Here is a 13,847-nt window from a genome sequence, read left to right on the forward strand (position 1 = left end):
ACGAACCTGGGTGCACGAATGGCAAAACGTCATTTTTTCGGATGAGTCCAGGTTCTGTTTACAGCATCATGATGGTCGCATCCGTGTTTGGCGACATCGCGGTGAACGCACATTGGAAGCGTGTATTCGTCATCGCCATACTGGCGTATCACCCAGCGTGTTGGTATGGGGTGCCATTGGTTACAGGTCTTGGTCACCTCTTGTTCGCATTGACGGCACTTTGAACAGTGGACGTTACATTTCAGATGTGTTACGACCCGTGGGTCTATCCTTCATTCGATCCCTCCGAAACCCTACATTTCAGCAGGATAATGTACGACCGCATGTTGCAGGTCCTGTACGGGCCTTACTGGATACAGAAAATGTGCGACTGCTGCCCTGGCCAGCACATTCTCTAGATGTCTCACCAAATGAAATCGTCTGGTCGATGGTGGCTGAGCAACTGGCTCGTCACTACTCTTGATGAACTGTGGTATCGTGTTGAAGCTGCATGGGCAGCTGTACCCGTACACGCCATCCAAGCTCTGTTTGACTCAATGCCAAGGCGTATCAAGGCTGTTATTATGGCCGGAGGTGGTTGTTCTGGGTACTGATTTCTCAGGATCTATGCATCCAAATTGCGTAAAAATGTAATCACATGTCAGTTCCAGTATAATATATTTGTCCAATGAATACCCGATTATCATCTGCATTTCTTCTTAGTGTAGCTATTTTAATGGCCAGTAGTGTACTTCAGAAATATGTGTGACTCAAAATGTTTGGTGTAATGAATACGTTAAATGAAAGATATTGCCTATAGCAACTATATTTCAATATTAACGGCCATCATCTGCAACACGCAATGTCTTGTGGCCATTTAAGAGTGACGGCAAGAGTATGGCTTTGTACCCTCCATAAGGGTCAAAGAGGGACAACCCAATTTCTTTTAAAAATATTAGAACAACTCCAGAAATAATGAGTATGGCATTTTCAACAATTAAGCATAGTGATTACAACTTTATCAGCTGTTGGCTCAGAAGGATGCATTCCTGTGAGTTATACCCCCTCTCTTTCATTTTTCTTCTGAATTCTGATTCCTAGGAGGACTTATCGTTCTTACCGTTTAATGAAGGCTGTTCGCAGTCGATGTAGTTGTATATATGAGAGATGCAACACCACAAACCTGTAGCGACATGGAGGAAGACTTACGAAGTGTGGAATGGCAATTGAAAAAATGGTTCAAATGGCTCAGAATAATATGGGACTTAACTTCTTTGGTCATCAGTCCCCTAGAACTTAGAACTACTTAAACGTAACTAACCTAAGGGCATCATACACATCCATGCCCGAGGCAAGATTCGAACCTGCGACCGTAGCGGTCGCGCAGTTCCAGACTGTAGCGCCTAGAACCGCTCAGCCACTCCGGCCGGCAATGGCATTTGAGCCGCTTTAATGTATGATAAATAAATGTGACGCGTTGCCGATAAATAGGCGGGAAGACCCATCACTACTCGATTAAACGCCGATATATCTCTGGAAAGAGTAACAACAGCTAGGAGCAACTGCCTGGAGCGACATACAGTGGAATGACGACATAGACTGAGGTAACAAAATCGCGTGAAGTACCTCCTAATATCGTTTCGGACCTCCTTTTGCTATGCATAGTGCAGAAACTCGACGTAGCATGGACGCAACAAGTCACTAAAAGTACCCTGCGGTAAAAAATGAGCCATGCCGCCTCTGTAGGCATCCCTAATTGCGAAAGCGTTGCCAATACCGGATTTTATGTTCGAATTGACCTCGTGATTATGTCCCATAAATGTGCGATGGGATTCATGCCAGCCGATACGGGTGGCCAAATAGCTCACTCGAATTATCCAGAATGTTCTTCAAAGAAATTGCGAACTGTCGTGGCCCGGTGACATAGCGCATTGTCATCCGTAACGATTCATCTACATCTACATGGATACTTTGCAAATCACATTTAAGTGCCTGGCAGAGGGTTCATCGAACCATCTTCACAATTCTCTATTATTCCAATCTCGTATAGCGCGCGGAAAGAATGAACACCTATATCTTTCCGTACGTAGTGATCGTTCCGCCCTACATAGGTCGGTGTCAACAAAATATTTTAGCATTCGGAGGAAAAATTGGAATTTCGTGAGAAGATTTCGTCGCAACGAAAAACGCCTTTCTTTTAATGATTTCCAGCCCAAATCCTGCATCATTTCTGTGACACTCTCTCCCGTATTTCGCTATAATACATAACGTGCGGCCTTCCTTTGAACTTTTTCGATGTACTCCGTCAGTCCTACCTTATAAGGATCCCACACCGCGCAGAAGTATTCTAAAAGAGGACGGACAAGCGTAGTGTAGGCAGTCTCCTTAGTAGGTCCGTTACATTTTCTAAGTGTCCTGCCAATAAAACGCAGCCTTTGGTTAGCCTTCCCCTACAACATTTTCTGTGTGTTCTTTCCAATTTAAGTTGTTCGTAATTGTAATACCTAGGTATTTAGTTGAATTTACGGCTTTTAGATTAGACTGATTTATCGTGTAACCGAAGTTTAACGAGTTCCTCTTAGCACTCATGTGGATGACGTCACACTTTTAGTTATTTAGGGTCAACTGCCACTTTTCTCACCATTCAGATATTTTTTCTAAATCGTTTTGCAGTTTGTTTTGATCTTCTAATGACTTTGTAAGTCGATAAACGACAGCGTCATCTGCAAACAACCGAAGACGTCTGCTCAGATTGTCTCCCAAATCGTTTATATAGATAAGGGGCAGCGAAGGACCTATAACACTACCTTGGGGAACGCCTGAAATAACTTCTGTTTTACTCGATGACTTTCCGTCCATTACTACGAACTGTGACCTCTCTGACAGGAAATCGCAAATCCAGTCACATAGCTGAGACGATATTCCATAAGCGCGCAATTTTACTACGAGCCGCTTGTGTGGTACAGTGTCAAAAGCCTTCCGGAAATCCAGGAATACGGAATCGATCTGAAATCCCTTGTCAATAGCACTCAGCACTTCATGTGAATAAAGAGCTACTTGTGTTTCACGGGAACGATGTTTTCTAAACCCATGTTGACTGTGTGTCAATAGACCGTTTCGTTCGAGGTAATTCCATCGTTGTTTGGGAACACGAAGTCCATGAATGGTTGCAGATGGTTTTCAAGTCGCCGAGTATAACCATTTCGACCAGAGGACGCAGCCCATTCCATGTAAACACAGCCGACACCATTGTGGAGCCACCAACAGATTGCACAGTGCCTTGTTGACAACTTGGGTCCATGGCTTCGTGGGGAATGCGCTACTCTAGAACCCTACCGCCAGCTCTTACCAAGTGAAATCGGTACTCATCTGACCAGGCCTCGGCTTTCCATCAGTCTAGGGTCCAGTCGATATGGTCACGATCTCACGAGAGGCGCTGCAGGCGATGTGGTGCTGTTAGCGAAGGCACTCGCGTCGGTCGTCTACTCTCATAGACCATCAACGCCAAATTCCGTCGCACTTTCCTGACAGAAACGAACATCATACGTCCCACTCGATTTCTGCGGTTATTTCACGCAGTGTTGCTTGTCTGGTAGCACTGACAACTCTACACGCAAACTCCTCTGCTCTCGGTCGTTAAGCGAAGGCCATCTGGCACTGCGTTGTTCGTAGTTGGAGGTAATGGCTGAAATTTAATATTCTCGGCACATTCTTGACACTGCGGATCTCAGAATATGGAATTCCCTAACGATTTCCGAAATGGAATGTCCCATGCGTCTAGGTCCAGTTACCATTAAGCGTTCAAAGCCTGTTAATTCCTGTCGTGCGGCTATAATAACTTCGTAAGCCTCTTCACGTGAATCACCTGAGGACAAATGACAGCTCCGCCAATAACTGCCCTTTTATACGTTGTGTACACGATATTACCGCCATGTGAGTATGTGCATATCGCCATCCCGTGACTTTTGTCACTTCAGTGTATCTCTGGATCGGTAACAACCGTAAAACAGCTGGGTAGTAACCGCCTGGGATGACATGTAGTGGAATGACCACTTAAAAAAATGGTTCAAATGGCTCTGAGCACTATGGGACAACATCTATGGTCATCAGTCTCCTAGAACTTAGAACTACTTAAACCTAACTAACCTAAGGGCAGCACACAACACCCAGACATCACGAGGCAGAGAAAATCCCTACCACTTAAAACTAGTTGCTTTTCGCGACTTGATTAGTTGGCTAAAAATGGCTCTGAGCACCATGGGTCTTAACATCTGAGGTCATCAGCCCCCTACACTTAGAACTACTTAAACATAACTAAATTAAGGACATCACACACATCCATGCCCGAGGCAGGATTCGAACCTGCGACCGCAGCAGCAGCGCGGTTCCGGACTGAAGCGCCTAGAACCGCTCGGCCACAACGGCCGGCGCTTTATTAATTAATGCTGTGCTTCGAGGAGTTCTGCCGAATCGTCGTTTCCGTTTCATGCACAGTATTCCAGCGACCACTAGCAGAAGAAGACGGCTGGATTGCTCGTCGAAATATTGTGCTCATAATGGAATCAACGATTCGGCAACCCAACCCGAAGCACACTGTTAATAAAATTAGTTGTAAGGAAAGTGGGTTATAGGCGCGAACTAATTGGAAGAATCGGTAGGAAACGTAATTCATCCGGCAAGTAAGGGCCATTCAGAACACTCATACAATCGATCCTGAATATTAGTCGTCAGTCTGGGACTCTCTGCAGGTAGGATTCATAGGGGAGATACAGAATATCCAAAAGCAGAAGTTACAAGAGAGCCGTTGTGCATGACGCACACCTTTGAAATTCCGAGAGCGTACGTTAGACGAAGAGCTGGTCAGCATGTTACTTCCGCCCACATAAATTACGCGAAATGAACACAAGTGAAAGAATCAGTAAAGCCATCTGTAAGATCACACGGAGACTTCGCAATCACAATTCGCAAATGGAACAGGAAAAAGGGGGGGGGGGTTAAAATAGTGCTATCAGAAATTCCTTTCGTCACACATCTACACCGTGGGAAACAGTCTGACCATTTAGTACACATCTTTCACTCTGACAATGTTAGATGGTGTGCACTTAGAACCTCACCGAAGTATACTAGTATACGTATCAACGAATGTCACAGAAATGGTTCGTAACAGTCTCCTGAACACATAATAATTAATTTCAAGGTCGAATTAACTTCTACATTCTGTATTGCTATAATAATGGTTGGACTGTTTGTAGGAAGCATAGTGAGTAAGCTAATGTTTGTAGTTTTCCCCTACAATTTACAGTTTTATCGTTATTTTACGTGACACATACATGTCCACCTGGACTCTAAATAAATTGAGGGAACCATTTTGTGAGAAAATAGAGTGGAAACCGTAAAAGTAAAAGAATAAGCAATAAATTGTGTAAAACGTTTGAATTATTCAAACGTGAGAATCTACAAAATTTTACAAGTGGATATGGATACTTAGCGGCTGTTTGTAGTGTCTGCATATGAAATTAATTCTTATCTATTGCTTTCGTGTACTGAAATGTCTGCATCACTCCATCGTGCTCCAAGCTGTGAAATGTTTACCTACCGCTTGTAGCTGGTCATCGTCAGGTGAGTTGATGGGTGAGGATATGTACCACCTCTGTTTTTCCTATTGAAGAACGTGTCGTCTTTGGGATTATGAGCGGTCGATAAAACAGTCAACAGCATTTACCTTGTCATTATGGCTAATTTACTGGCTATTGTACGGAACGCCAACTACCTACATAACTATTCACCCTTCTTCAAAATGTTGGAAAAGCGTTTTCAATTTCACTTAACTGTGAATACCGCATTAAAATCACATTCTTAAAAAAAAGTCATTAATGTGTAAGAAATGAAGAAAGTGCCGTGAAGTCACGGTACATCCCGCCGTTCGAGAGAGTAATTAGAAACTTCTGTTCTTTGCCAAACGGTATAGATGTAACAAATAATATAATAAAGGCAAGAATTATCTTCACCGACATAATTAGTATCAAAAAAGTAAAATGATGGAAACTCTCCCTCCAGAAAGTATTGGATGCACAACTGTAACAACAAAGCGAAAAGGCCGCTCTTTACCAGCAACACCATGGACTTGTTGGCTTCAAGTAAATCCTATAACGAACAGTAGCCACACAGAGATGCTATACACTCTAAGACAAAAATAAAAAAGACCTACGCATCACTAAGAATTATCCGAATGGAACGGAAATCGGTAGATGTGATATATATGTAAAGACAAACAAACGATTACAATTTCAGAAAAATTGGATGATTTATTCAAGAGAAAGAGCTTACAGCCGGCCGCGGTGGCTGAGCGGTTCTAGGTGCTACAGTCCGGAACCACGCGACTGCTACGGTCGCAGGTTCGAATCCTGCCTCGGCGATGGTTGTGTGTAATGTCCTTAGGTTAGTTAGGTTTAAGTAGTTCTAAGTTCTAGGGGACTGATGACCTCAGATGTTCAGTCCCATAGTGCTCAGAGCCGTGTGAACCAAAGAGCTTACACATATTGAGGACGTCAATAACGTGTTGGTCCACCTCTGGCCCTTATGCAAGGAGTTATTTGGCCTGGCATTAATTGAGAGAGTTGGATGTCCTCCTGAGGGGTATCGTGCCAAATTCTGACCAATTGGCGCGTTAAATCGCCGAAATCACGAGCTAGTTGGAGGACCCACCTACAATGCTCCAAACGTTCTCAATTGCAGAGAGACGCGGCGACCTTTCTGGCCAAGGTAGGGTTTGGCAAGCACAAAGCCAAGCAGTAGATACTCTCGCCTTGTATAGGCGGGCATTATCTTGCTGGAACGTAACCGCAGGACAGCTTGCCATTAAGGACAACAAAACGAGGCGTAGAATATCATCGACGTACCACGGTACTGATGCCGCAGATTATAACCAAAGGGCTTCTGCAATGAAAGGGAATGGCGCTCCAGGCTGTCAGCCCTAGTTGCCTGGCCGTATGGTGGGCAACAGTCAGGTTGGAACCCCACCGCTGTCTGGGGGGTTTCCAGACACGCATTTGGTCTGCAATCTTATAGACTGACAAGGGAACCTCCCCATCGCACCCCCCTCAGATTTAGTTATACGTTGGCACAGTGGATAGACCTTGAAAAACTGAACACAGATCAATCGAGAAAACAGGAAGAAGTTGTGTGGAACTATGAAAAAAATTAGTAAAATATACAAACTGAGTAGTCCATGCGAAGATAGGCAACATCAAGGGGACTGGGAGTCTAGGTGCGCCGTGGTCCCGTGGTTAGCGAGAGCAGCTACGGAACGAGAGGTGCTAGGTTCAAATCTTCCTTCGAGTGAAAAGTTTAAATTTTTATTTTCAGTTTATGTGACAAACTCTTATGTTTTCATCACTATTTTGGGAGTGATTATCACATCTACAAGAAAAGTTAAATCGGGCAATGTAGAAGAATCTTTTTACCCATTCGCCAAGTGTACAAGTTAGGTGGGTCGACAACATATTGCTGTCATGTGACACACATGCCGTCACCAGTGTTGTATAGAATATATCAGACGTGTTTTCCTGTGGAGGAATCGGTTGACCTATGACCTTGCGATCAAATGTTTTCGGTTCCCATTGGAGAGGCACGTCCTTTCGTCTACTAATCGCACGGTTTTGCGGTGCGGTCGCAAAACACAGACACTAAACTTATTGCAGTGAACAGAAACGTCAATGAACGAACGGACAGATCATAACTTTGCGAAAATAAAGAAAGTAAAATTTTCAGTCGAGGGAAGACTTGAACCAAGGACCTCTCGTTCTGCAGTTACTCGCGCTAAGCACGGGACCACGGCGCTCCTGAGCTCGCATTCTCCGAGATGTTGCCTATCTTGCATATGGACTACTCAGTTTGTATATTTTACTAATTTTTTTCACGGTTCCACACAACTTCTTCCTGTTTTCTCGATTGATCTGTGTTCAGTTTTTCAAGGCCTATCCACCGTGCCAACTTATAACTAAATCTGAGGCGGGTGCGATGGGTAGGTTCCCTTGTGAGTAGAATTGTCTCCAGTGATGAGTCGTGCCTCTGAGCCCCGATGACCAGCGGTGAATGCAAGTGTCAACCGTGGTCAGAACAGTGTTCTGTGGAGGGCCTTATGACAGAACTAACTGAATTCGGGTGAGCAAAGTGTTTATTCTCGTTTGTTGGGTGCTTTTGTAATCAAGAGATCCGAAGCGTCGGTGTCGATGATTTGTATCACATACAGGGAACCGGAAAAACATCATCTGCTAAATCACAACGCGAACGAAAGTGCCTGTTGAGTGATCGTGACGGAGGGTCGTCGACGAGGATTGTGACGAAAACTGCAAAAGTCACTGCAGAATTGCATATTGCACAGCGAGCCCTGTCAGCATAAAAAAAAAACACGCAGGAGTCTCCATAAGCAGGTAATTCCAGAGTGAACTGGAATTTCAAACCCACTCATCAGTGATGAACACGGCCCTAACAGGAAAACGCGGAGCCGAATCCACAAAGCCTGGACTATGGAGCAAAGCAAGGATGCAATTCGATCAGTTGAATCCTGCTCGACACTGTTTCCAACTTCTGGCCGAGTTAATGTCCTAAAAGTGAAACATGGCGGCTATTTGATGATGATTTGGAAGCCACATCGTGGTATTCCATGGGCTCCACGGCTATTCTGCGATGTCGCATTAGTTCCAAGGATTGTGTGACCATTTTGGCTGATCAGATCCATACCATGGTACAGTGTTTGTTCTCTAACCGTTTGGCTGTGTTCCAAGTCGGCAGGGCCTCTGTTCTTACTGCTTGCGTTGTCCCAGGACTGGTTTTGTGAGCACGACGATGAATTGTCTCATCTGCAGTGGTCACCGCAGTCACCAGATCTCAATATAATGCAGTTTTTGGGGTCTACTTTGGAGACAAGGTTGCGTGATTGCTGTTTACCTCCATGATCGTTACGTGAACGTATCGCTATTTTTCCGCAAGGATAGCATAAGATTCCCTTGAAAACCATACGGTGCCTCATTCCGAGACGACTACAAGCTGTTTTGAACTCCAGTGGTTTTCGTACACTGTATTAATCATGTTAATGTATTGTGATTTTGGCGTTTGTGTATTTTTGTTCGCCTTCTGCGTAATCCCAAACGCCTAAGCCGGTGCAGTGTCCGAATTACAGGTTGGTTACTAAACGTCTGTCGGGGGCAACAAAAATTTGATTTCAGTAGTTCATTAAGTTACTAAGGGAATATAGAAATTTAGAATGTTGTCATAATCTACTCTTTACACTTACATTAAAGATTTAGAGCCGTAAGCCAAGAATTACGAATAAAAACTATGTATATGTCTTGAGAGAAACTTTGCATATCATTTCAAATTGTTGCTAACTTTCTTCCCGCTGACGTTCTCCATAAAATAATGAAAGGAAACCTTTTTCCGCTTACTACATTTTTGCTGTTCATGCAGTAAAACTTCAGCATCAAGCATGACGTTTTAATGTATTACTTATTTACTACTAACTCCATTCGTAACACCGTTTTCAGACAGTATCGATCTATACTAGTGAATATAGCTGCAAAATTATATCGTTTCATATCAAATATTTGTTTTGTACACGAGAGTTCGATTCCTCATTGAACTGTGTGTGGGGATTTAATGATGTAATACTAATACTGAAGCTCGCTGAAATGTGAAAATCTGAGTTTGATTTCAGCAACAAATGAGATGATTTGTTCGCTCAGCGCTTAATGACAGGGATCTGTTTTATTCCACCTGTCACGTGACATTTGAAGTTGCCTCGCAAGTTCAGCTCGACAGAGACACGTGCGCACTCTTTACGGTCTAAAACAGCGATCGTCAAAATATTCCTTCAACAGCCAATACGGACATCTTGGGCCGGCACCTCTGGCCGCTTATGTACTGATCTTATTATTAAGTCGTAACCCGTATAAGTTAGTATGTTATGAATTCCCAACAGACTAGCTATAATAAGGGCGCGATAAGTTGGCCGCCGGCCCCAAAGACTGATCGTCAAAAGTTGGCACCATTGGAAACAGCTCGTGTCGACTGTTCTCTGTTTCAGATTGCTTGCCCGCGACCCCATACTTGTGACACACTAATTTCCTGACAATGTGTTGTGTTGTCCGTGTGAGCCGATGATTTAACTGATCCATAACAGTAGGTGCGTTATGAAGCATGACACAAATGGTTCAAATGGCTCTGAGCACTATGGGACAACTTCAGAGGTCATCAGTCCCCTAGAACTTAGAACTACTTAAACCTAACTAACCTAAGGACATCACACACATCCATCCCCGAGGCAGGATTCGAACCTGCGACCGTAGCGGTCGCGTGGTTCCAGACTGAAGCGCCTAGAACCGCTCGGCCACTCCGGCCGGCAACATGACACACATTCTCAAATGTTTACTAAATGTTTTGAGCGTCTTTTTTTTTCTTCTGCTCATAGCTTTGTATTACAAAACCCTTAATTTAGCTCCATATTCCTTGCCACAAATATGTCCCGCATATGAAGATGATCGTCTCTATAATGAACATTCACGATTTCTTGTTACTTCCATGTACAATTTATATCATAACAGCTGCTTGGTACGTTCGCGTACGCCCTTGAGTTGTCAGTACTGGAAGACAAAGTACAAAACATTCCTCCTTGTCATATCCTCGGATGCCGCACTAGCTATGCTACTTGCCCTTCAGCCCCTGAGGTAAGCGGCCAACTTCACTCAGCTCACGGCCGAATTAACCACTGCCATTTGAAATTAATCTCATCTTGAAATATTACTGTATCTGTTCGTACAGTACAACTCCGGTTAACCGAACTAAAGGGGTGGAGGGGGGAGGAATTGGGGAAGCAGTTTCGGATAACAATTTTGTCGGGTAACCTATGAACATCTAACATGTACTACAATATTTTGTACTGTAATAACAGTACGTACTTTGGAAAGTTTTGAAGGTCTAACGAATTCCAAAATCTTTTCGTTGACTGCGCTTATGTTTTTCATTAAAGTTAAAATTAAATTTTTGGGATTACAGAGCAATACTTAATAATCTTTATCACATGAATTTCTTAAAAAAAACAGTAATTTTTGTTTGTTTCTTGTGTCGTTCCACAAGTTTTTGAGCAGCGACGTCCCGCCATCGTTTCATTAGAAATACGTCAGCCGGCTCTGTTAAAAAATCTGCATTGTTAACAAATCTTAGGGCCACCTACAATAATAACAACACTCGTACTGTAAGCCATACCCAGGATGTTTTCGGAAGACAAATTCTTGATGTAGGCTTACCTTTAGTGCTCGAAAACCTTTGTCAGCTGTCACTCTGCAATCCCCGTTATCTACTTAGCGCTCTTTGATCGTGTTAGCATTTGACAGCAACAGTGTTTCTACAATTTAGTAGTCCGTGGTTTCTTGCAAGTCGTCCGCGACAACCCATTCTTCCACCTAGGACGTATCCACGTCATACGGTTTTCTCCAGCACCTTGTAGAGTTTCTGCTTTCATGTTATGCCAGGCTTGCGCACACCAATAAATCACGTGTTTCATTTATGCTGCTTTCAGCGCATCGTTCATGTTTTTGTTTTGCATGTTACTATCTTGAGGGATTGTTCTCAAAAACAGCCATCGGTAGCGCCCTGTAAATGTCGCTGTTACGTCCTGATCAAGTGGTTCAATTGAAGACGCCCGAAAAAACGGCCTAACTCTCAAATGTAAAACCTCAGAGATGAGTGTTGCCATCTGTTGCTGGGTAAGGGAACTATCAACATTGACATTGGTCTCACCCCTAAATATCACATCAGAACATTTAGGGATGAGACTAATGTCAGTACATTAGAGGATTATCCCGATTTTCCACGAATATCCTCAATTAGAGTGATGACATTTAGGGGAAGGAACGCACAACATTATCGCCACCTTTCAGCTCGGAAGGATGCGTAGGCGCTCTGTCACTTAATAAGGCGGCTTTTTAAGCAGACTTTTCTCAATTAAAAAACTTTCAGCTTCCGTTACAAACTGATCAGCAAACAAGACAAGACATCCAGGAACTATTTTGGACTCTATAAAAAAACTTGGGGCGTGATTTGGGCAACATACTCCAAGGCTTGGACTTCCCGATGCATTCTGTGTGTGCCAGAATCGTTTGATGCCAAAAGAACAGATATCCGTTCTTTCATCATTTTGTGTTTTGGGGCAGATATTCCTTTGAAGATGCTAAGAATATTGTTAGCAACATCTTGAAGTTAACTCCCGTTTCATCGGTGTTGTAAATCCGATCCTTTGTATAGTCTTGGGTGTACTCTTTAAGCTCTGTTTTGAAAGCAGCCCGCATCTCGTGGTCGTGCGGTAGCGTTCTCGCTTCCCACGCCCGGGTTCCCGGGTTCGATTCCCGGCGGGGTCAGGGATTTTCTCTGCCTCGTGATGGCTGGGTGTTGTGTGCTGTCCTTAGGTTAGTTAGGTTTAAGTAGTTCTAAGTTCTAGGGGACTTATGACCACAGCAGTTGAGTCCCATAGTACTCAGAGCCATTTGAACCATTTTTGAAAGCATCAACTGCGTCTAGGTCTGCAGATAGCTTTTCTCCACATACATTCAGTTGCCGAATGCCGTATCAGTTTTCACACCAGAACGTGAAGGGAAACCTTTTCCTCCCTTATTTAACGACTCAGCCATCATTTAAGCTTTTTCTTCTAGTACTGGTCCAGTGAAAGGCAAGCCTTTTTCTAATTGAAAAGGCAAGCCTTTTTCTAGTTGATAGCTAAACCAAAGATAAGAACTTCGCCCACTATTTCTAAGTCGGAAGGTTTCAGTGGTTTTCTATGACGATTTTATACAGCTTACTCTGGAAATTTAGATTCCGAAACAGTAGTAATGTCAACTCCCTAATTAGCTGTAACCGTTTTCAATAAACTTCCAGCCGAGCGGTCTAAGGCGCTGCAGTCATGGACTATGCGGCTGGTCCCGGCGGAGGTTCGAGTCTCCCTCGGGCATGGGTGTGTGTGTTTGTCCTTAGGATAATTTAGGTTAAGTAGGGTGTAAGCTTAGGGACTGATGACCTTAGCAAAAATGGCTCTGAGCTCTATGGGACTTAACATCGGAGGCCATCAGTCCCCCAGAACTTAGAACTACTTAAACCTAACTAACCTAAGGACATCACACATATCCATGCCCGAGGCAGGATTCGAATCTGCGACCGTAGCAGCAGCGCAGTCCGAACTGAAGAGCGTAGAACCACTCGAGCACAGCGGCCGGCTCGGGTAAACCGAATTTTGGTTGACCCGAGTGCGGTTAACCGTCTTTTTACTGTATTTTTGATTATTACTGAGCATGAAAACTGTAGAGTAGCTCTTAACCTTAGTTGACGGTTTTGGATTCGGCTGTTATTGCTAGATGCATATTACTGTTAAGTTCGCGACTACTGATCTAAACTCCGCAATTTTTGCGTTTCTTTTGCCGAGAGAAGACGAGCGAAGAAGACGGGCCAGTTGACAAAATACAAGGGAAGTTCTGTGCGTGCGGCCCACTCACCGTTGGCGACGGCTGGGAACGCGTCATGCGGCGCCGGGTCGGCTGTGGCGCTGCCGCCGGTTTTGACGGCACAGCACGGAACTGCTGCCGCTGCTGCTGTCACGGCCGTCACGCGCCAAACTGGCGCTCTGCGTCTGAGCCGACTCAATAAAGCGTCGCGTGGGCGACGCGGGCAGTGGAGGGGGTTGGGTTGGGCGGGGAAGGATGGAGGGGGGGGGAAGGTGTCTGTAGACGCGGCGCGTGGAGGAGGTCGCGCCGCGCCGCTCGAATGTATGCACAGCTAGATACGAGAGGGGGCTGAAGAGCTCCAGTTCTGCGTCGAAAACACGG

The 13,847-nt window shown here is 44.4% G+C and overlaps 1 protein-coding gene across 1 annotated transcript in view; it reads right to left on the reverse strand.

The window, feature by feature from the left end:
- Positions 1-13,632, reverse strand: part of LOC126251791 (arylsulfatase B) — a 346,307-nt gene extending 332,675 nt beyond the window's left edge. The window contains exon 1 of the mRNA XM_049952418.1: positions 13,518-13,632. Within this exon, the coding sequence (XP_049808375.1) occupies positions 13,518-13,544 (27 nt within the window). The 5' untranslated portion in view covers positions 13,545-13,632. The remainder of the gene's footprint in view (positions 1-13,517) is intronic.
- Positions 13,633-13,847: the final 215 nt, after the last annotated feature.

This window comes from Schistocerca nitens, chromosome 4, assembly GCF_023898315.1.
Source record: "Schistocerca nitens isolate TAMUIC-IGC-003100 chromosome 4, iqSchNite1.1, whole genome shotgun sequence".
NCBI lineage: Eukaryota > Metazoa > Arthropoda > Insecta > Orthoptera > Acrididae > Schistocerca > Schistocerca nitens.